Source organism: Gorilla gorilla, chromosome 16 (assembly GCF_029281585.2).
Source record: "Gorilla gorilla gorilla isolate KB3781 chromosome 16, NHGRI_mGorGor1-v2.1_pri, whole genome shotgun sequence".
Lineage (NCBI taxonomy): Eukaryota > Metazoa > Chordata > Mammalia > Primates > Hominidae > Gorilla > Gorilla gorilla.
Window position 1 is genome coordinate 29,115,494 of NC_073240.2, and position 23,154 is coordinate 29,138,647.

General features: G+C 43.4%; 1 protein-coding gene across 6 annotated transcripts in view; it reads right to left on the minus strand.

Moving 5' to 3' along the window:
- OCA2 (OCA2 melanosomal transmembrane protein) overlaps positions 1-23,154 on the minus strand; it is a 342,139-nt gene that overhangs the window by 99,942 nt on the left and 219,043 nt on the right. For 5 of the 6 annotated variants that reach the window (XR_010130936.1, XR_010130935.1, XM_004055869.5 and 2 more), the window contains 2 exons: positions 17,132-17,191; positions 16,421-16,525 (listed from right to left, as the gene is read on the minus strand). The exons of the other annotated variant lie outside the window; for it this stretch is intronic. Coding sequence is in view for 3 of the 5 variants with exons in the window: in XM_004055869.5 (XP_004055917.5) it covers positions 16,421-16,525; positions 17,132-17,191 (165 nt within the window). In the remaining 2 variants the exon portion in view is untranslated. The remainder of the gene's footprint in view (positions 1-16,420; positions 16,526-17,131; positions 17,192-23,154) is intronic. 6 annotated transcript variants of the gene reach the window in all.

A 23,154-nucleotide genomic window follows, 5' to 3' on the forward strand; every position in this document is an offset into this window, starting at 1 on the left:
GGCCCCTAGGCACTGAGCACCATGCTGTTGGTGCAAAGCCAGCCTCCACCCTACAGAACACGGCACGCCACCCGGAACAAGGAGACAGGGTCAGAACAACTAAGCACAGGACCCTGGGTCCTTGTGGGGGCATTGCAGTATCAAGGGAGGAGGCAATGTCTTCAAGCTTAGTGATGTGGAAATTCCAGCAAGTGCTCCTGTGCTGTGAGGTCCATTACCCAAAGCCAGAGAAAACCTACCCCATGTTCCAAACTGCATACTTACAAGTGCCAGATTCTGTTACAGGCTGATTGCTTCAAAAAGTATACTCTGACATTGTTTTCAAAGCAAGCCCTCTCTGGGATTTGCAATTCTGATAAGAACCAGCTCCCTAAACTCCAGAGCCCAAGGATCGCCCCGCAGCTCTGTGGCCTGTCCTCCCAGGCCCTGCCCTGATCAAGCTCCCCTTCCCACAACATAGATGCACCATTTGCCCCTTTAATTCTGTCCTCCATGCAGCCAGCCATGACCTTTCCATCTCTGAATTCTGCCCATGCAACTGACCTGACTCCGCACCCTTCAATCTGAGGCAAGCCCTCCCTCGCCAGGCTGTCCTCTGCCTCACACACTCCAGTCTTCACAGGCCTTCACCTGAGCACCACCTGCCACTTCTGTGCAGTTGCCCATGCCCACATCTCCACCTAGGCACATGGTCACTCTTGCCCTCACGTAGCCTCCCGCTCAGCTCTTAAGAGGCTTGGGCATCTCTCCTCTGAGAAGTCTCCGAGTTCCTCAATGTGGCTGCTATTTTATCACACACTATGCCCAGAGCTTACTTCCATCATTGCATTTAACACTTATCCCTCCTCCACTGGTTGGGACCATGTTATCTTGTCTATGCTCATTTATTCTTAGTTCAGTCAATAATTATTCTGAATATTCCATTTTGTGTCTGGTTCTGCTCTAGATACAAGAGACGGACAGTAAATATAAGACACAAAAATCCCTGCCCTCATAGAGCTTGCTTTACAGTGGCAGACAGAAAAATTTAAAACTAATGAATGACAGCACAGAAGATGGCAGAGCAGGAAGCTCCAGGAATCTACCTCTGCCTAAAGGATGACTGAACTGGCAGGAACTGTCTGAAGCTACTGTATGAGCTCCCTGTAGCTGCTGTCACAAAGCACCATGAGCTGGGTACTGAAAACAACAGGACTTCATTGCCGCACGGCTCTGAAGGCGAGAGTGTGAAACCAGGTGTTGGCCTGTCTGTGCTCTCTGATGGCTCTAGGGGAGGGTCCTTCCTTGCCCCCCTGGTGTCTGTGGCAATTCTGGCCATCCTTGGCTTGTGGGTGCATCACTCCAGCCACACAGGAGCCTTCCCCGTGCCTGTGTGTGTCTGTGCCAAAATTTCCCCTTTTCATAAGGACATCAGTCATATTGGATTAGGGCCCACCCTGGTGACCCGATTTAAACTTGATTATCTCTGTAAAGGCCCTATTTTCATGTAAGGTTACATTCCAAAGTACCTGGGGTTAGGACCTCAGTATATGTTTTGGGGAGACAATTCAATTCAAACAGTAACTATTTTGGAAGTCTAGAGTGTAGTCAAACACCTTCAGCAACCACAGGAAAGACTGATAAAAAGGGTTTTGGTGAATTTTGGCTTTTTTTATAGTGGTTGTCACTCCCCATCTCTCTCCCTGTGGCAGGAAGCTGTGGGGGTGGCAGCTCATGTTTAGGATGTGACTTGCTGATATCAGAGCAGGCAATAACGACCTTGTCCTCCAAAAACTGAGGTTGTGTATGTTGATTGCTGGCTACTGTTTTGATCACTGAGGGGCCAGCACAGAGGCTGGCCATTGTTTCAACCTCCAAGTGATGGAACAGCTTCCAGGGAATTTAAAGTGGCAGTAATTATTTCTGTACACACACACACAAACACACACCCCTAACACACACACACACACACACACACATTTTTTGGGAGCCAGAAATTTAAGGAAATCTTTGTCAGTCTACTAGTTGACTATAGAGATAATAGAAGAAAAACTTCAATGACCATACACTTTTCAAAAAATGTTTGGAAAAATCATAAATGGATGGCTCCAGCACTCAACAACCAAGACTCAGCAATGTCTGAGGAAGGGGAGAATTAGATCTCTAGTATTACCACAACATAATACTCAAAATGTTCAGCTCTTAACAAAGAAGATTACACAACATACAAACAAATAGGAAAGTGTGGCCCATTCACAGAAAGACAATTGACAGAAATCATCCCTGAAGAAGTCTAGGCATTAGAATTATTAGTCAAAGATGTTAATTCAGCTATCTTAAAGAGGTTCAATAACTACAGGAAACCACAGGCAAAGAGTTAGAGGAAATCAATAAAATGATGTACAGACAAAATTTAAATATCACTAAAGAGATATAAATTATAAAGAGGAATCAAATAGAAATTCTGGACCTGAAAGTATAATAACTTAAATGGAAACCTCACTACAAGAGTTCAACAGTGGAACTGAGGAAGCCGAACAAAGGATCAGTGAACTTGAAGATACGACGTTTGAAATTATCAGGGCTTATCTAGAATATTCAAATTCATAAGAGACAGAAAGTAAGATGGTGGTTGCCAAGGCCTTGGGGGACTAGGGAATGGGGAATTATTTTTAATGGGTACAGGGTTTTAGTTTTGCAAGGAAAAGAGCTCTGGAAATGGATCGTGGTGATAGTTGTACAATAATGTAAATTTACTTAATGCTACTAAACTGTACACTTAAAAATGATTAAGATGGTGCATTTTATGTTACATGTGTTTTACCACAATTTAAAAAAATAAATAAAATTTAAAATGTCAAAAAAAGAAGAAATTTTAGGCCTGAGGAGCAGAAAGTAAAAGAAAAAAAATAAATAAGCAGAGCCCAAAGGACTTGTGGGACACCATCAAATCTACCAACATATGCATTATAGGATTTCCAGAAAGAGAAGATGGAGAGAAAGAGATAGGAAAAATATTTAATAGGCATTCAGCTAATAAAGATGTAATCTATGAAGGAAGTAAGGACTGAACTGTAAAGGAAGTAAGGACTGAACTGTAAAGGAAGTAAGGACTAAATAGTCTGTATGTTATTGAAACTAATTTGGTGTTATTCATGACAGGTTGTTATATATTTAGGATGTTAATTTAAATTTCCAAGGTAACCACTAAGAAAATAACTACTAAAATATACAGAAAATTAAAACAAGGTAATCAAAATTGTACACTACAAAAAAATCAACTAAATACAAAAAAAAAGGCAGTAATGGAGAAACTGAGAAACAAAAAATCTAAGATATGCAGAAAAGAAATACATGGCAGAGTAATTACTTCTTTATCAGAAATTACACTAATTGTAAATGGATTAAACTCTCCTGTTCACCTGAGGTCAGGAGTTCAAAACCAGCCTGGCCAACATGGTGAAACCTCGTCTCTACTAAAAATACAAAAATTAGCCAGGTGTGGTGGTGGGCACCTGTAATCCCAGCTACTCAGGCGGCTGAGGCAGAAGAATCACTTGAACCTGGGAGGCAGAGGTTGTGGTGAGCCGAGATCACGCCACTGCACTCCAGCCTGGGGAATAGAGTGAAACTCTGCCTCCAAAAAGAAAGAAAGAAAAAAAACAGAAATTGGCAGACTGGATAAGAAACAGGATACATCTATACACATTTTGTTAACAAGTGACTCTCTTTAGATACAAGGACACAAATAAGTTAAAAGTAAGAAAAAATATTTTACATGTAAATAGTAACCAAAATAGAACTGAGGTGGGTACATTATTGTCAGACAAAATAGAATTTAAATAAAAACAGGTTACAAAAGACAAAGAATAACATTATATATTTATAAATGATTCAATACAGAAGGAAGATAAAACAATTATAAATATTTACACACCTAAAAATAGAACATGGAAATATATGAAACAAAAATTGGCATAATTGAAGGAGAAATAGATATTTCTACTATAAAATTTGGAGACATAAAATATTCCCCAACAGAGACCACATGTAGGGCACAAAACAATCCTCAATAAATTTTAAAAGATTAAAATAATACATAGTATCTTTTCTAATTACAATAGAATGAAACTAGAAATCAGTAACAGAAGGAAAAAGAGAAAATTTACAAATATTAAACAACCAATGAGTTAAAGAAGAAATTACAAGGAAAATCAGAAAACACCTAAGACAAAGAGAAATGAAGACACAACATACTAAAACTTGTGAAATTCAATGAAAGCAGTGCTAATAGGAACACTTATAGCTATAAATGCATATATTATAAAAGAAGAAATACCTCAAATAAATAACCTAACTTCACACCTTAAGAAACTATAAAAAGGCAAGCAAACTAAACCTAAAGCTAGTAGAATGAGGGAAATAAGATAGATTAGAGGAGAGATAAATAAGATGAAGAATAGAAAAAATAGAGAAAGTCAATAAAACCAAAAGCTGATTCCTTGAAAGGATCGACGATATTCTCAAAGTTTTATCTAGATTGACTAAGAAAAAGAGATAAAATACAAATGACTAAAATCAAAAAATAAAGTGGAAACATTATTACCAATCTTACAGAAATAAAAAGGATTATAAGAGAATACTATGAACAATTACCTGCCAACAAATTGTGCTAAGTGAAATAAATAAATTTCTAGAAATACACAATCTACCAAAACTGACTCATGAAAAAATAGAATATTTGATTAGATCTGTAACTAGTAAGGACACTGAATCAGTAACCAAAAAATTCCCAATAAAGAAAAGTCTAGGACCAGATGGCTTCACTGGTGCATTCTACCAAACATTTAAAGAAAAATTAATACCAATGTTCCAAAAACTGTTTCAAAAAATGAAGAAGAGGGAATACTTCCTAACTCATTCCATGAGGCCAGCATTACCCTGATACTAAGTCAGACAAAGCCACTACAAGAAAAGAAAACTACAGATCAATGTTCCTGATGAAATTTGGATGTAGTCTATACCAACGTTCTTAAAGGAAGAAAGGAACGGAAGGAAGCCATTGCCTCCACAAACATGACATCGATGGAAAGACCCCAGGGCTTGGGAAAAAAGATGGCAGATAGCAGCACTCAGGAAACAAAATATAAAATAAAATAAAATAAAAAGTGGCAAAGGATAAAAAAGGTTTTCTGTGAGAAAAAGAAATGTGATGAAAGTTATAAAGGTGCTATTTTTTAAACAAGAATTCCAGGCTGATTTAGCACTTTAAACTGTATGAATGTATAATTTTATTTAAAAGCAAACATTGAACAACTAAGCAGCTCAAAAGAATAATGAATAAGTAAAATACACAGTATGCTTGGTGATATTAAGTGTTATGGGGAAAAAAATAAAGCAAAAAGGGAGACAGGGAGGATGAGGTTGTCAATTTAGCACTGGGAAGGAGCAATTTTGTAAAACTCAATAAAAGGTGAAGGAGCAAGACCAAGCTCTAATGATCTGTGTGAAGAGAATCTCAGACAGAAAGCATACAAAGTCCAAAAGCCTTTATAATCAATTTATTTTACAGTCAGGGGAGCACACCTGCAGGTTTGTTACATGGATATCTTGTGTGATGCTGGGATTTGGACTTCAAATGTTTCTGTCACCCAAGCTGTGAGCATAGTACCTGCTCGGTAGTTTTTCAACCCTTGTCCTCATCCCTCACTCCTCCCTTCTGAAAATGCCACTGTTTATTATTCCCTTCTTTGTGTCATATGTACCCAATATTTAGCTGCCACTTACAAGTGAGAACATGCAATATTTGGTTTTCTGTTTCTGTGTGAATTCGATTAGGATAATAACCGCCAGGTCCATCCATGTTGCTGCAAGGAACATGATCTCATTGTTTTTTATGACTGTGTGGTATTCCACGGTGTTTATGTACCACATTTTCTTTATTCAATCCACCACTGATGGGCATCTAGGTTGATTCCATGTTTTTGCTACTGTGAGTAGCATAGTGATGGACACGCAAGGGCACATGTCTTTTTGGTAGAATGATTCCATCTCCTTTGGGTATATACTCAGCAGTGAGATTGCTAGGTTGAAATCCAAGGAGGCCACTATGGCTGCAGTGAAGTCAGCAGAGAGAAGAGCAGTAAGAAGTGAGCTCAGGGAGGAAGCAGCAGCCAGGCCTAGGAGAGGTGCAGGCCACCGCCAAGACCTTGGGCTATACCAAAGCAGGGAGCCTCTGTGGACCATAGGCTCTCAGGAGCAGGGCAAGAGTGGAAACAAAAGGAACAATTTGGAATGTATTTGGGAACAATACATCTGAAGCTCCTTTTCCACTGTGTGACAGCAGGAGGGCATGTGGTCCTTGCTGGGGCCTCAGGGGACAGGAGTGTAGATGGCAAGAATGGATCAGATTCAAAACCTTTGAGGGGCAGCTGGCCATGGGGTGTTAGAGAAGGTGAGGTGTTAGCTGGCTCTCAGCCTCAGGGGCTTGAGCAACTGAGAGAATGGAGTCACGATTTATGAGGGCAAGGAAGAGTGGGGAAAGATGGAATCAGGATTTCAGTTCGGGACACGTTAAGTCTGTGACACCTGCAGTGCCCCAGGAGAGAAATGGAGAGGCAGGTGGACACCCGGGGCTAGGCTCTGGGGAGCAGCCCAGGAGAGGTTGCTGTGGATGGCACTTGGAGTAAGTGTTCGGATGAGACCCTTGCAGCCATGAGTCTAGAGAGTGGAGGTCAGAGCTGATTCCAGGGTTCTGGGCTTGGAAGATGGAGAGGGTCATGGAAGGAGGTGAGGAGAAGGAGCCCCGTGCAGGGAGGAGGAGTACCTGAGGGGCCAGGCGGGGAAAGATTCTGAGGGGTGGCCTCCATGTCATGTTGCTGACTGGCCAGGTTCCAAGGGGGTCTCTCTCGAGGGCGAGCACTAGTCCTTAGTGATCTTGGAGAGAACTATGTCCATAGATTATGGAAGAAAAACTCAATTGCAGTAAAGCCAAGAAAAAGTGAAGAAAGTTTCCAACAAAGAGAGGGTAGCAAGACAGACTCCCTTTCGAAGTGTTTGGCTACAGGAAACTGAGGAAATAGGGGAGTGGCGGGAAGGCCTGGAGACACGGCAGCAAGTCTGGATCCTCCTGCAAATGATCAGCAGAGTGAAGAATAAATGATGCAGGGAGGACAGTGGCATGTGGTCCTGGGTGAAGGCACCGGCCTTTGTTGGGAGCCAGACATCCCCCCACACACCCGGAATGCAGCCAGGATGCACTGGATGGCCACGGTGTCACGTGGGAAGTGCCCACATGGTTGCTTTTACGTCCTCACAGACAGAAAGCATGGTCATCAGCCTCAAGTCCTCATGGACAGAAAGCATGGTTGTCAGCCTTGAGTCCTCACAGACAGAGAGCGTGATCGTCAGCCTCAAGTCCTCACGGACAGAAAGCATGGTCATCAGCCTCGAGTCCTCACAGAAAGCATGGTCATCAGCCTCAAGTCCTCACGGACAGAAAGCGTGGTCATCAGCCTCAAGTCCTCACGGACAGAAAGCGTGGTCGTCAGCCTCGAGTCCTCACGGACAGAAAGCATGGTCATCAGCCTCAAAGGAGGGGCAGTGCTGGAGGCCTGATGGGGCACAAGAGGCATGCACAGTGCACAGCACCCATACAGGGGGACGTGCTGCCTGCCCAGTGCCAAAGAACTTTGAAAAAAGAGTAGACCTCCTCAGACTTTTTTTTTTTTTTTTTTGAGATGGAGTGTCACTCTTTCGCCCAGGCTGGAGTGAAGTGGTGCGATCTTGGCTCACTGCAACCTCCACCCCCCGGGTTCAAGCCATTCCCCTGCCTCAGTCTCCTGAGTAGCTGGGATTACAGGTATGTGCCACTATGCCCAGCTAATGTTTGTATTTTTAGTAGAGACAGGCTTTTACCATGTTGGCCAGGCTGGTACCAAACTCTTGATCTCAGGTGATCCACTTGCCTCAGCTTCCCAAAGTGCTAGGATTCCAGGCATGAGCCTCCGTACCCAGCCTCCTCAGACATTTTAAGTGCATATGTCAAATTTGCCATTCCAATTTACAATAGTCCCCAAGGACATAGTCTATATCAACATTCTTAAACAAAGGCATCCCATCATTCTTTTAAATGTATACTTTCAAATTTAAATACCACAACATCATAATTCACCTAAATATACATCTGAAGCTCCTTTTCCGCTGTGTGACAGCTGGAAGGCACATGGTCCTCACTGCTTGACCTCTGGCCCAGGCAATGGGTCTGACTCAGGGGCCTGGGAAGCTGGCCGAGAAGGCACTAATCATCAGCGGGAGGCTGGCAGGGCTGACCTGACAGGTCAGGAAGGAGAGGCCCCCTGAGGCTGCAACTAACTGGGCACGGGCAGAGGTGGCCTAGGCAGATGGCAAGCACACAGCAGCGGTGGGAGGAGGGCAGAGCTGCCTGGGGCATGGGTGAGGGATGCTGCAGTCGGCTCCTGGCTGTGTGGGACACAGCAGCCACCCAGCAGCAGTTCCAGGCGGATCCCCTGGTGAAGGTGTACAAGTGCCTCAGGTAAGCACAGGCAAGGCTGCACCCTCACTGGGATTCTGAGAGCTGAGATATGGATTGCCATGAGGCAGGGGAGAGCTATTTATAGCTGGCAGGGGCACAAGTCCTCCCGACGGGCCGGGCCTAGACCAGCACTTCTCCAATGTCAATGTGTGGAGTGGGTCACCCGGCACCTTGTCCAAATGCAGGCTCTGACTCAAGGGTCTGAGCATCTGAGACCCTGACCTGTTAGAAGTTCCCAGTGCTGTGATGCTGCCGGTGCCCAAGCCCCATCTGAGGGTAAAGGGCTGTGCTTTTTCAGTACAATGCATTCCTTCTCCCCCTTCTGGAACTGCTGTCATGGCCACGCTGGGTCCCCTGGGTCTCGCCTCCAAATCTCTCACCCTTTTTCACGACTCTGTTTCTCTTTGCTTTTGTTCTGTACCTGCACATATGTCTCTCACTTGGCTGCAAGCACAGCAACTCAGGCCTAACACTTTGCTCTTCTTCAATTCATTATTCAATATTTTTTGTTGAAAACATTACAGGTTTTAGTTCCAGAAACTATTTTTTGTGCTGTGCTTAAATCCCTGAGTGTCCTCATAATTTATCATTTGTTGTATTGTGTCGGTGGGACACAGTGGATAATCTTCTCTCACACTACTGGTCCCCTAAATGTGCCACTTGGATTTCACGGGGTGCCATGGAGCTGGGGTCCGGCGGTGTAGTAGCTGGTCTGTGGACCATGGAAGATGGGAGACCCTCACTTCTGGGCCGGCAGTGCCCCTCTGAGGCCGCTCCCCAACCACCCAGAGGGCATCCATTGTGCACCTGTCCAGGGCAGACTTGTAACCCACACAGCCCATCAGTACCAGGCTCAGCACCAAGCAAATGGGGGAAAATGGCATTTCTGTGCTCCTCCCATTTCTGTTTCTCTAACTCTAGCACCTCCTTAGCTTGCACAATGGCAGAGTTGGGATTCAAGCCCAGATCCACCTCCTGCAGAACCTGAGCTGCTAATAGTGCCAACTGCTCATGTTATTAAACCTAATTGCAATCCGCCAGGCTGGGTTTGATCCTCCACATAATTATGTTCCTGGATGTTTCAGGACAGGAGGAGTTAAAACAAAAATGAGATTAAGTTTTTAAAAAAATTGTAAAGCTAAAGCTCAAATGAAATGCTTTTGACTTTCACATCCTCTGAAAGAGTGCTCTCCTGTGCCAGGTGTGATAGCCCAGGATGTCTGCCCTGATACCGCCCGCAGGGCTATGGGATGGGGCGAGACTGCAAAGAAAGCCGGGGAAAGGAGATGCCTGAGAAACTGCCTTCCACCCAGAGGCTAGGTGACAGCATAGATAATGATGAGTGCCAGCAAGTCAGTTGAAGGAAACCCACAGATTTATGTGCATAAATTACCAGCCTTTGAATTCAACATTCAGGACAAGAGTAATAATCTTTTAACTTGAAAGTTGCCTGAGGATTCTTCCTGTTCAAGCACATGAGGTTGAAAAGTTAAGGTTTAAATGGAGAAAGACTGTCAGGGAATTCTCAGTCATTATGCTGTTTCTCAGCGGTTCCAACTCGGTCTTTAGGACCATGCAATGGACCCCTAAGAACTCCAACCACAGAGGCTGCCTGCCCACCAAGAGGGCAAGAGGAAGAAAGAAGAGACGGCGGGTGTGAAAGGGATTTCCCTGTATGGAAATATTGGTTAAATGTCTCCATGCCAAGAAAACAAATAGGAAGAGAAATATCCTGAACAAATGTGAACAGAGTTCACCTGTTGCTCTCAGGCCATAGCTGACAACGCAAATGTAGCAGAAACAACCCCAAGCTGAAGACACGCTTGGAGAGATGACGCCATCGGAGAAGAGATGGGTTCTGTTTTGTCTCTTGAGACTCAATTCCCTGGAATACCACGCGAAGGCTGCTGAAATGCCCCACACAGCCCAGGCCCCCGCCAGCTCTCCCCACCTACGCAGTGGCCTGCATTCATGTCACTGGAGGTGGCAACTGCACCTGCCTGCTCTCTGACCCTTTTTAAGGTTCTATTCATGTTAAAATCCCCAGTGAAGAGTGTCCTGTTGACCTGGCCAATGACACCAGCCAGAGGTGTGTTTCTGCATCTGACAGAGGCTGGTGAGGAGGCAGGGAAGGCAGGCAGCTCTGCTGACTGGGCGGCGAGAGCCCAGGCACTGCACCCTGTGTTCATGCTGTGTCTGCAGCTGTGGGCAGGCACACCTGTCTCTCCTGATGCATTTTCATGAATGTCCTTTGGTCTTCTTGTCCATTCCCCACCTGAACACTGAGCAGGCCTCCCAAGTGGGTGCAGAGAGGACCAGTTACTCTAAGGGTGTTTGGTTAGCGCCAACCCTGAGGACCAAGAAGCCAGGCCAACTACAGCAGAAGCTCAGATGCCTGAATTCTGTAGATCTACATAAGCCAGGCCGGGGCACAAACGTTACAGAACGGCAAGGAGGCGGCACTGCCTTCTCTCTACATCAGCAGCAGGTGCAGAGGGACGCATGGCTGCAAAGATCTCAGGCCTGAACTAGACCCGCGTTGCCACCCACATACTCTCCTCGTCACTCCCTGGGTTCAGAGGGCTCCACAGCTGTGCAGTGTAAAGGTCCTCCCAGTCAAAGGGGCCCCTCTGTAGGCAGGAAACCCAGATCACCTCCCAAAGAGCCATTCCTATCACTGCATCTGTCAGAAGCCAGAACCAGTGGGAGAAAACCAGTGAGGATTTACTATGAATGAGTTGCCTTACATGACTGGGGGCCTGAGCAGGACACCCTACCTCCACCCAGAGGGCAGGCCATCGTACCCAGAGGCTGCCAGAGAGAAGGCAGATCCAGAGAAAGGACCAGCTCCCACCCAGGCAATGTAGAGGGCTATAGGTTGGTGTGGCTGGCTCCCAGTACAGGGAAGGAGGGAGTTGAGAGGGACAGCTGCCACCAGTGGCAAAGAACAGCACTGTCAAAGGCACAAGAGCCCCAGCGTCGTGCTGAAGAGGTGGCACCACATCACTGAAGATGAGGGTGTGTCTCGAGTGGCAGGTGGTCTGGCAGGAGGGAGGTGCACAGCTAGGGTCTGCGACCCTGAGACATGCAGCAAGCATGGGGTGTCCAGCTCCCTCAGTAACAGAGTAGCAGAGGATGGCAGGCCAGGGAGGAGGCAGACACAGAGTTATTCCAGGACAATTAATCTACTGCAGTTAGTTCACTTTCCTATTCATCTGCAAACACTTGCTAAATATCTTTTTGGTGCCAGGTATAACGCTAGTGAATGAGGCTACAAACACAAACAGCTGGCATTCCCAGACAGCTGCAGACACTCTTGACAATCCGCTTGTCCAGTGACTTGGTGGACGTAGGTGCACAGTACTGTGGGACCCAGAGGGCAAGCAAGGCTCTGCACCAGGAAGCACAGAAGCATCAAGGAGAAAGCGCTGAGGTAGGGATGGAGAAAGGCTTTGAAGCCTCCTCGGAGATCTGTTTTGTGAGTTCTGGGCCTCCAAGGCAGAAGCCAGAAACACACTTTTGCCACCTGTATTGCAGCTAGAACAGGCATGGGTTCCTCCAATCAGACACACCTGCTCCAGAGGCCAGTCTGGAGAATTTGGAGGAGAGGTGTGACAAGGCATACTCAAGAGCAGGGTGACAGAAGTCCCTGGACTCAGCAGCCAGCATCGGGGCAGGGATCCTGAGCACTCAGGCCAAGCTGCAAAAGCTGGGGGCTTGTGGGCAGCTGTGCCCCATTCCCAGTGTGCAGTTGAGAAATTCTCAGAAATTCCAAGAACTATGTACTATCCCTAGATAAACTCCTTCTCATCTTAAACTAACTAAAATAGGTTCTGTTCACTGCAACTGTTGTTTGAAATGTTGATACCACTATGTGCATTACAAACAGAATGATTTCCACTAAAGGACTAGGAATAAAATCAGTACCTTCAAAACCAGTTGATGGATGCAGAGGTGTGATGTATCAATCTAAAGAAGTCAGGAAATGATAGTGAAAAAAAGAATTAGCAAGGAAAAAGCATTAAAAAATGAAATGATGGTACTTAGTTCAAGTCGATGTCATTACAATAAATGTAAACATCTTAAACTATTCTCTTAAAAGATAAAGATTATCTGCTTTGAATTTTAAAAATCTACTTGCATGCTGCTTAAAAATGCAATTGGAAAAAGAATTTAAAATAAATAGATAAAGGACTAGAAAACGATAAACCTGGCAGAGGCTCAGAGCAGAGATGGAGACCTCGCACAAGGTAAAAGAAACCAGCCACTGTGAAGTTACTAGATAATGAACTTTTAACACCTAATACGATCACAAAGTAAATAATGCAAAAACGTGCTGAAGTGCAAGGAGAAACAAACCAATTAACAAAGTTCTCTGCTGTATCAAAACAGATTGATTTAAAAGAGATAAGTGAATCTAGAGGATAACAACACAATGACATGCTTATGTATGTTAATGCTCACATTATATGAGCAATATATATGTATGTTAACTGCTCACAGACACTGAGAAAATTTGAACATTTCATCTCCTTTGCTGCAGGATTTCCTTTTTGCTTATTTTTTAAGGAACAAAATATTATAAATAAATGTGAAGCTCCTTTCCTCCCTCAGGCCCCAGGATTGTTTTCATCCTTCCCTCTCCTCAGGGAGCTGCCTTCATGAATTCGAGTTGTAACCACCTATGCAGCAGCCCACTGTGGGAGGAGCTGGGGCAGGATCCTGGCTCCTGTGTGTCAGCAGGGGCAGAAGCCAAACACGGAGTGACCGAAGCAGCCGCAGTGTGCAGAAGCTGACATGCAGCTTTTTAGGCGTGCAGCTGGAGAAAAACAGTCACATGGTAAGTCAGATGATGTTTTGGGGGTTTCTAAGCATGAAATCCTATAGACCATATCTTCTAACCACCTGCAGCAGAAATCAGGCTCTCGAAGAAGAAATAGCTGTACTCCCATTTTCACTGTAGCATTACTCAGAATAGCCAAGACATGGGAAAAACTTGCATGTCCACTGATGGACATGTGGATAAAGAAAATGTGGTATATGAATATATATGCAATGAAAGGTGATTCGGACTTAAAAGGGCAGAAAATCCTGCTATTTGTGACAACATGGATGAACGCAGACAGCATTATGCTACGTGAGATAAGCGAGTTACAGAAGGAGCAATACCGCCTGATTCCATCGTGTGTGGAATCTAAAATCGTCATGCGCACGGAAGCAGAGAGTAGAATGGTGGCTGTCGGGGGTGGAGGGAGGGGGATGGGCAGAGGCTGCTCAATGGGTAGAGTTTCAGTTATCCCAGACGGGTACATTCCAGGGGCCGTGGTATGACACAGTGCCTAGCGTTAATATGGTATCATGCACTTCAAAGTGTACTAAGAGGTCAGATGGGTGTTAAGTGTTCTTACCATGAAGCACACATATATACACATAAGGACATGTATGGAGATGATGCATGCGTTCAGTACCTTGATTGTGGTGATATTATCACAATTATACACATATATGTCCAAATTCATGAAAACTTATACATTCGATAGGTGCAGATTTTTGTCAATGACTTCAATACAGCTTTTTAAAAAATGTGGTGAAAAGACACTCAAAGCAAAAGAGGGGAGAAGGGAATGAGGGAAAGTGGAGAGACCTCGACGCCCACCCACTTCGCAGATCCCTGCTCCAGGGAAGGGCCACATGTCCCCTTCCCACCCAAGGATTGTGACCATCGCTGCATGCCGCTTCCAGCCTGAGGCAGCAAACCCCAGTGGCTCCCCATGTCCCTCCCGTGATGTGGCCACCGCAGACACCTCATGCTAGTGTGGCACAGTCACTCAGGGGAGATGCATGGGCTTTGAAGAGCTGTGTGTCCGCCTCTGCACCCTGTGGCTGCTGTGGTCATGCTGTATGTGGCTTCCGCCCCTGTGGACACACAAGAGCCAGCATCCCACCCTCAGCACCCCCACAGCGGCCACTGCAGAGATGGATGGGACCCACATTCATGAGGGCAGAGATGGTCCTGAGACTCCAGGGGAAGAACAGAGACCTGCCTGTTTATCTGTAATGTTGTATTTCTTAATAAAACACACAACAAATTCTGAGGCAAAGAGGATAAAATGTTGACACTTTCTCACTTTGTGTGGTGAACGTATGGATATTTGTTGTACTATTGTCTCTGATTCCATTTTATAAAGTTAAATTTTAGTCATAAAAATTTATGGAACAAAACTGTGAACGTGTCCTATTCTCAGAAAAAGCAGCAACTTAAATCATCAATGCTAGGGCTCTTCTAATTCAGTCCCAGAAAGGATCTGGGTGCAAACCTCAGAGCCCCCCCAGAGGTGGGGTTCAGCTGTGAGCGCAGGGTCAGAAGGAAGCACTTGATGGAGGCTGTGTCGGGGTCCTGCACTCGGTCCGCAACTGTGGCCTCACTGGCTGGGACAGCGCGGAGTCTCCTGTGGACTGTGTTTCCCTGGAGAACAGGATGAATGCACAGGATGAAGCTGAGGATTGGGTAAGGGCAGCCCTGCCAGAAGGCATCAGCCTGCCTGGGGCGCAGGGAGAGGTGGAGCCAGCTGGGCCACAGCTGGGACATTTGACAACAGCCGCAAGAGTTCTCCAATTTGGAACTTCACCAAAAAAATAACAGCCACCGAGTTAGTTCAGGATTACCACACCCAGGCCCTGGAAGGAGAACAACAGCCAAGCAACTAGAGGGCCAACCTAGGCAGAAACTAAATTCCAGGCTGCAAGCGAGGGATGCAGGTTCCCAGATCCGCCTAAGGTCGGCGCTGCATGAGCCTGGCCTGCCCTTCTCCCCACACAGCCAGGCCTGCTGCTCCAGCCCGGGGTTGCCATTGTTCAGAATACTATACAGGGCGATGGGATGTCTTGGGACCCCCTTGCATGGGATGTTCCCTGCGGGGAAGGGGGAGACCCTCAGAGTCAGAAGAACAGAGGGCTCTCCCCTGCCCTGTGTCCTGCCATGGGGAGTGCTCACCAGGCTTCTGGCCTGTGCCCTGCACACCTGGGACCTCAAGTGTTTGTGAGAGGACCCCAGTGACTTGTGTGCAAGCCCCTGGGCCTATCTTTACTTTGCCACACCTGGATTCCCAGTTCCTGCCCTGAGCCAAGCAATCAGTGACGGCAGAAGTCACACGAGGAACAGGCTCATCTGCCCAACTAAAGGTCTTCGATGTGTACTTCCAATCCTGGCTGGGGCTCAAGACCACACAGAGAATGAAAGATCTTGCCCAGGCCAAGCACTAGGAGACACACAGGCTGGTTAGAATAGCTTTTGCCTCTGCCACAAATGAAGATGGAAGTCTCTATCTTTTGATGTCTCACAATTTTCGAAAGGAAGGAAGGAAGGAAAGAAGGAAGGAAGGAAGGGAGGGAGGGAGGGAAGGAAAGACAGAAAGGAAAGGAAAGGAAAGGAGAGGAGAGGAGAGGAGAGGAGAGGAGAGGAAAGGAAAGGAAAGGAAAGGAAAGGAAAGGAAAGGAAAGGAAAGGAAAGAAAGAAAGAAAGAAAGAAAGAAAGAAAGAAAGAAAGAAAGAAAGAAAGAGAGAGAGAGAGAGAGAGAGAGAAAGCAAGCAAGCAAGCACAGCCTTTTCTGGGAGGGGTGGCAGCTCTCAGTGGGGCTGACCTCGAGATCACCAGTCACCCCAGGACGTGCTGTCCACAGCAGCTGCAGAGCCTCGGCTCCCAGCCTGCAGTCTGGGCTCTTGGCACTCCCCACCCAGCTGCCCTGGGCTCTGCTCACTTTTGTCCTCTACACCTGTGAGTGCAGCAGAGGGGCAGGCTTCATCCTCTGCCGCCTTAGGAAGGGAGGGTGAGCCCCAGGCTATGTCCAGGCTAAAGTTGAGCCCTCAACATGGACACGTGCAACTCACCATGGTAGCAGTGAACGGGATGTTGTCAATCAGGGACGACGCCAGGGCTGAGACCCACACCACCAGGACAATGGCGGCTGTGAGGCGCTGCTCCTCTGGGACCATCTGGAAGGAGGACAATAGCAGCTGCAGTGTTCCATCGCATGCACTTAGGGTCAGACCCAACAGCCACGAGACTCAGAGGGGCCCGAGGGTGTTAGTCCTTCCTCTTACCCATCACGAGACCAAGGCAGACATAGGTGTGCAAGCCAGGGCCACACCCACACCAGGAGCCTCTGCTGGGTTTCTACCAGCAAAGCCCAGCCATGCCCAGGCCTGCCAGCCCCCCGGATGGGGAGGCAGAGTGACCCTGCCCCTCATCCCCATGTGGTGGCTGTGCACACTGGTCACATTGACCCAGTGGCCCGGCAGACCCCTGGGGCTGAGGCACCTGCAGCACTCATTTACTGAGGCTGGTGTCAATCCCACTCCTTCTCAGACAGGCTTTAAATAAAGGCTAAAAGCAAAAGAGCAGGCATCTGTAATTACATATTCTTCGGAAAAAGTCTCCCTTCATCTCTGGGCTGCACAGGATAGAACAGGTTCCCTGCTGTGCCTTTTTACATAATTAATGTGACCTGTTCTTACCAGAGTGCTTTTTTTTTTTTAAATTTTTTTCACAAAATCAAAGAACAGTGGCTGGAGTGCCTTCTATTATAGCATTTATTTTACCTTTATTAGCAAAGCAGTTTGTTCTCCAACATATTCTATTAAGTGGAGATGTGCCAATGCCTAGAAGAAAGGATGTGTGGTGAGAATCAGTTTAGAACCGAAAATATATGCAAGATTTAAAAAAAAAGTCTTGAAAATGAAAAGACGTGAACATAAGGTAGAACCAGATTCCTGCTTCTTATAAAAGATCAGACTCAAATACACAGTCTATAAATAATTTACTATCATATATGCACAACGAAGATTCATGGAGAAAAAGTCCAACAGCAGTGGCAGAAATCCCTCATTGATTTGAGTTAAGGTCCATGTTAAATTTAAATCCGAATGGAAGACTCTCTTTAAGACCTGTGTATAAAGATACTGTTCAGTCGTACATAATGAAATACCACTCCATATAGATCTTTCAAGAAAGTCACATTTCCAATTTCTTTTTAAAGTTAAACATCACAGAGTTTTAAAAGACATTTTTAATGCAGTTTTTGTAATCTTCAAAGAAAGGAAGGAAAAGTCTATTTAACTGGCACATGTAACTATTTTCACAGTACTAGGCAGATTCAGAAAACTGTACTCAGGGAAAGGCAGGAAAGAGTAGAAGAGAGAAGATGAGACGCAGGAGCCTTCTGCCCAGGCGGCCAAGGTCCCACACAGGGATGCCCAGAGGCTCACGACCGAGCCACTGTGGGAGGTCACCGGAAAGCAGCAGGTGCCGGTGGCTCAGCTGCCCAGCACCTCTGTGGGTGTGGCCTTTTCACTGTGATTCCATCGCGCTGAAAGACTGCAAATATTGGAAACAGCAGCTTGTCTGTGCTTTTTTCTTTTAATTTTTTAATTTTTTTTTTTTTTTTTTTGAGACAGAGTCTTGCTCTATTGCTCAGGCTGGAGTGCAGTGGCACGATCTCGGTTCACTGCAACCTCCACCTCCCGGGTTCAAGCGATTCTCCTGCCTCACCCTCCCAAGTAGCTGGGATTACAGGTGCCCACCACCATGCCGGGCTAATTTTTGTATTTTTAGTAGAGACGGGGCTTCGCCATGTTGGCCAGGCTGGTCTCGAACTCCTGACCTCAGGTGATCTGCCTGCCTTGGCCTCCCAAAGTGCTGGGATACAGGCGTGAGCCACCGTGCCGGCCAGCTTGTCCAAGTTTAAATTAAGCTTCAGAATCTCAATCTGCATGTACAGTTGTTAGCTGACTTTCATTTAAAAGCTATGGAGCCCAAATGTTGGGTCTTCAATCATGATTCTCCATCAAGTTTGTTTTTATATCAACTAAGTCATAAGGAGAATCTCTTTAGAGCAGGGTTTCTCACCCTCGCCCTGCTAACTTAGAGCCAGATCGTTCTTGGCTGTGGGGCTGGCCCGTGCATTATAAGATGTTGCGTAGCAGCCCTGGCCTGGTGCCACTAGATGCCAGTGGCACCTCACCACCATCAGTGTGACAGCCAAAGATGTCTCCAGACACAGCCACTGTCCTCTCGGGGAGTAAAATCACCCCCTGTTAAGAACCAATGTTCCTGGGGGGGATAAAATCACCCACTGTTAAAGAACGAATAATTTATCATAATCCAAATTTTATTAAATGACACTTTAAAATTGAAAAAATATTGAATGTAGCTATACCTTTTATTTTGTTTGATATCATCAGTTGAAAGAAAAATCAGAGGCCTAAACCAGATTAAAATATTCTGCCAAATACCAAATAGAGATGGTTGTATGTGTATATGCCCCCCACATGCACACAGAGTATGGTGTGCACCTCTTTATGTGTACCTATAGACATTTATATTTACATATTTAGTGTCATATAATTATCCTAAATATCATGCTCCACGTTATGTAATGTAAGAAGATGAAATAAAGTAAAATCTTCAAAAAACTTGAATATTGCACCTAATAACACAGCTCAAAATGAATGATCTCTTAATTTAAAAAAAAATCAAAATATGAAGAAAATACAAACACACTCTTTTACAAAATAAAGTAATTATTTAGCACATCCCTATCTATCAAGCCTAACACTGTAGGTATACAATGTGTATTTTACAGTATGCAAAGTTTACGTACAGTTGAAGATTATACATATTACTTGTCTCCTTCATCAGCTTATACAGTGAAAAGATGATTGTGTGGTATAAATCAGGATGTGAAACATCATTAGTCTGTCACAGAAATGCTGATTCAGCAATGACCTGACATCCTTGTCCCACTGAAATAAGCCAATACAATAAATCATTGCTACCACTTATTTCAAAATGATAAACTAGGAGGTCTGAGAGTCCCTTCTTCAGCCAAACAAATGGACCCTAGATAAAACATACTTTTTAACACATTCTAGATTAGCAAGACAATGTATGGTTTTCCAAGGAATCTCTCTCCCCATGAAAACATTTCCTGCAGCTGTCTAGGAGCGGCAAGACTTGAGTGGCACAGGATGGAACTGCCTGGAACCTCGAGGCTGATCAAGCACTGAAGTCAGAGGAGGTGTGAACACCTGTGAGGTTGTAGGCTCCACTGTTTCTCACATTGAGCCAAGATCCTTGAAATGCACTAAAATTATTCCCTGGCATCCAGAAGAAGCAGACACAGCAGTTTCTGGAGGAAAGCATCCCACCTGCAGGCCCTCAGGAATCCCACAGAATAAGATGAAGTGATGAGATTATAGACTTGCATCTCCAGGGACACAAGAAGACAAGCAGCATGAATGAGAGCAGAAACAACCAAAACAGATTTAGCCAGACCCCAAAACCGCATGGATGAGAATTCATAGATACTGAATATAAAAGAGGAATTTTGCTTAAAGAAATTAGGGGTTGAAGAGTTTAAAAGTACCAATTAACATGGGCCCTCAATGAGTTAAGAATGAAGGCTATCATCTCCAGATGACATTAAACCACTAAAAATACTAAAAGAGTGAGTATATAACTGCCAGGAAAGGGGAAATCGAATTTTAAATAATTCTCAATCAAATCAAATAGTCAAAAATTGGCTAGTCAAGAAAACTAAGGTAATAAATCATAATAGAAATTTAAAATAATTTTGAATAAATAAAATGTAAATACAATCAAAATGCACATGAAAACTTGAGGGATGCAGCTACAGGGAAATTTATAGTCTTAAATATACACAATGGGAAATATGAAGCATGAAAATCAAAAGCTAAATATCCATCTTTGTAAATTAAGAAAATAACAAATTGAACCCAAAGAAGTGAAGAGAAAATGATAATTTTAAGTAGAAAGTGGGAAAGAGAGAGAGTCACCAAAAACAACAACGAAAAAGAGATCATCACTATAAAGATACTACAATAAACAGATAATGGAGTAAAACTACAATCAATTCTAGCATTCTTTTGGTTTTATACAGATATCCAGTTGATTCAGCACCATTTGTTGAAAAAACGTTTTCTCTCCTAAATAAATTGCTTTGCCACTGTGGTTTAAAATCAGTTGTATATTTAAATAACACATAACACATAGACAGAGTCTATTTCTGGACTCTCTCTTCTGTTCCCTTAATCTATATCTACCTTTTGCCAGGACCACAGTCTTGATTACTATAGCTTTGTAGTAAGTCAGGAAATCAGGTAAGTGCTCCAAAAGTTGTCCTTTTGGAAAAAAAAATGCTTTAGTTATTTGAATTTAGTCCTTTGAATGTCTACAAAAATTGTGTAATTCGCTTGTCATTCTCTGCAGAAAAACCTAGTTTAATTTTTATTAGAATTGCACTTAAATCTGTAAGTCAATGTGGGAAGAACTGCACACTAAACAACACTGAGTCTTCTGATCTATGGACAGACTATATCTCTTCATTAGATCTTTAGACCCTTTACAAAAATTTCTTTTCAAAATATCTCAGTAATTTTTGGTATAGGAATCTTGAGCATACATTTTTTTTAACATTTATTCCTAGGTTTCTTAGGGTTTTGGTATCATTATAAATGCAATTGTTCCTTAAATATTTTCCAATTACGCACTAGTATATGAGAATATATTGATTTTTGGATACTGATCTTGTATCTTCTGACCTTGCTAAATTTATATATTAGTGCTGGTAGTACTGGATTTTTTGTAGACTACTTGAGATTTTCTACATAAACAATCATATAGCCTACAAACAAGAACAGTTTTACTTCTCTCATTTTCATTTTTCTGTGCTTTATTTCTTTATATTGTCATATTACAAGAACTAGGCCCTTCAGTACATTGACTGTTGAACGGAAAAGGTGACTGCCTTGCTGCCAGTCTCATGGAAAAATAATTAAGTATTTCGCCATGAAGTATAAGGTTGGCTCTAGGTTTTTCAAAAATGCCTTTCATCAGTTTGAGAATTCATGGTTTGCTCTCAAATGCTTTTTCTGCATTTATTGAAATGATCATATGGTTTTTCTCCTGCAATCTGTTAATATGGAAAATTATACTAATTATTGAATGTTAAATCAACCTTGGATTTCTGGAATAAACTTTTTTGGTTATGCTGTACTATTTTATATACCATAGCATTTGATTTGATATCTTGTTTGGATCTATGTGAGTGGGAGATGGTGATCTGTAATTTTCTTTTCACATAATACATTTGTCTTAATATCAGGGTAATACTAGACCTACAAAATAAGTGGGGAACTGTCCTCCACCTCCATTATTTTCTGAAAGAGATTTATAGGATTGGTATTATTTCTTACTCAATGTTTGAGAAAATTAAACAGGGAAGCCATTTGTGTTTGGACTTTTCCTTCTGTAAATAATTTTAATTACTAATTCAGCTGCTTTATTGATATAACTCTATTTTGATTTTCTATTAAAATTTGAGTCTATTTTGGTAAGTTGTATTTTTTAAGGAACTATTCCATTTCATGTAAGTTGTTGAATGTGTTGGTATAAATTTGTTAATAGATTCTCTTATTTTTTTTTAATTCCTGTAGGGTTTGTGTTTGGTCACCTCTCTTTTCTTGATGATATTGGTGATGTGTGTTCAATTGTTTCTTTTCAAAGAACCAGCTTTTTGGCTTAGTAGGTTTTTTTCTGCTTTGTCTGTTTCCTACTTTGTTGACTCTGATCTTATGGTTATTAGTTTCTTCTTCCTATGTATTTTAGTTTTACTTTCCATTCCAGCTTCTTAGAGTAGAACATTAGATTAGATAGGTGATTTTAGATCTTTCTTATTTTCTGTTGTATTTCATCTACAAGTTTCCCTCTAAGCTAACTTTAGCTGCACTCAAAAATTTTTTATATATTTTCATCAACATTTTGCTTTGTAATATTATCTTATTCCCTTGTGATTTCATTTTTGACTCATGATTTAACTAGAAGTGTATCATTGACTTCCCAGACATTGAGGTTTTCCTAGACTGCTATTGATTTCTAACTTAAATTTGTTGTGGTCAGAGTATATAATCCTTATTATGTAATATTATAATCTTGGTGAATTGACCGTGCACACATGACAAGATTGAATTCTGTGGTTGTTGGATATAGTGTTCTACAAATGTCAATTGAATCAACGTGGTTGATAATGTTATTCATAGCTTCTATGGCTTTCCTGATTTTTTTTTGTCTAGGTGTTCTATCAATTTCTGAAGAGTGATAAAATCTTCTTCTATGATTGTGGAATTGTCTATTTTGTTTTACTTTAGTGAATCAATTGCATCTTGAGTATTTACCAGGGACATTTATAATTGTTATATCTTCCTTATAATCTGTCCCATTTATTATTATTAAATGTCCCTCATTATTTCCAATTACATTATGTGTACTGAAGTTTATTCTATGCCACTTTGGCCTTTTATGCTTATTACTTGCATGCTATGTATTTTTCCATTCATTTACTTTCAACATATCTCTAAGCTTAATTTAAAAGTATGTCCCATATCATTGCTCAGCCTTTCAGCTAAGATCAAGGGTAAAAGTATGTCTCTTAAGAGCAGCATATATTAGAGCCTTACTTCCTTATCTGCTTTCTCAATATTTTCCTGTTAATGGGAATGTTTGCAGTTAACAGAATTATTGATATAGCTGCATTCAGGTCAACAAA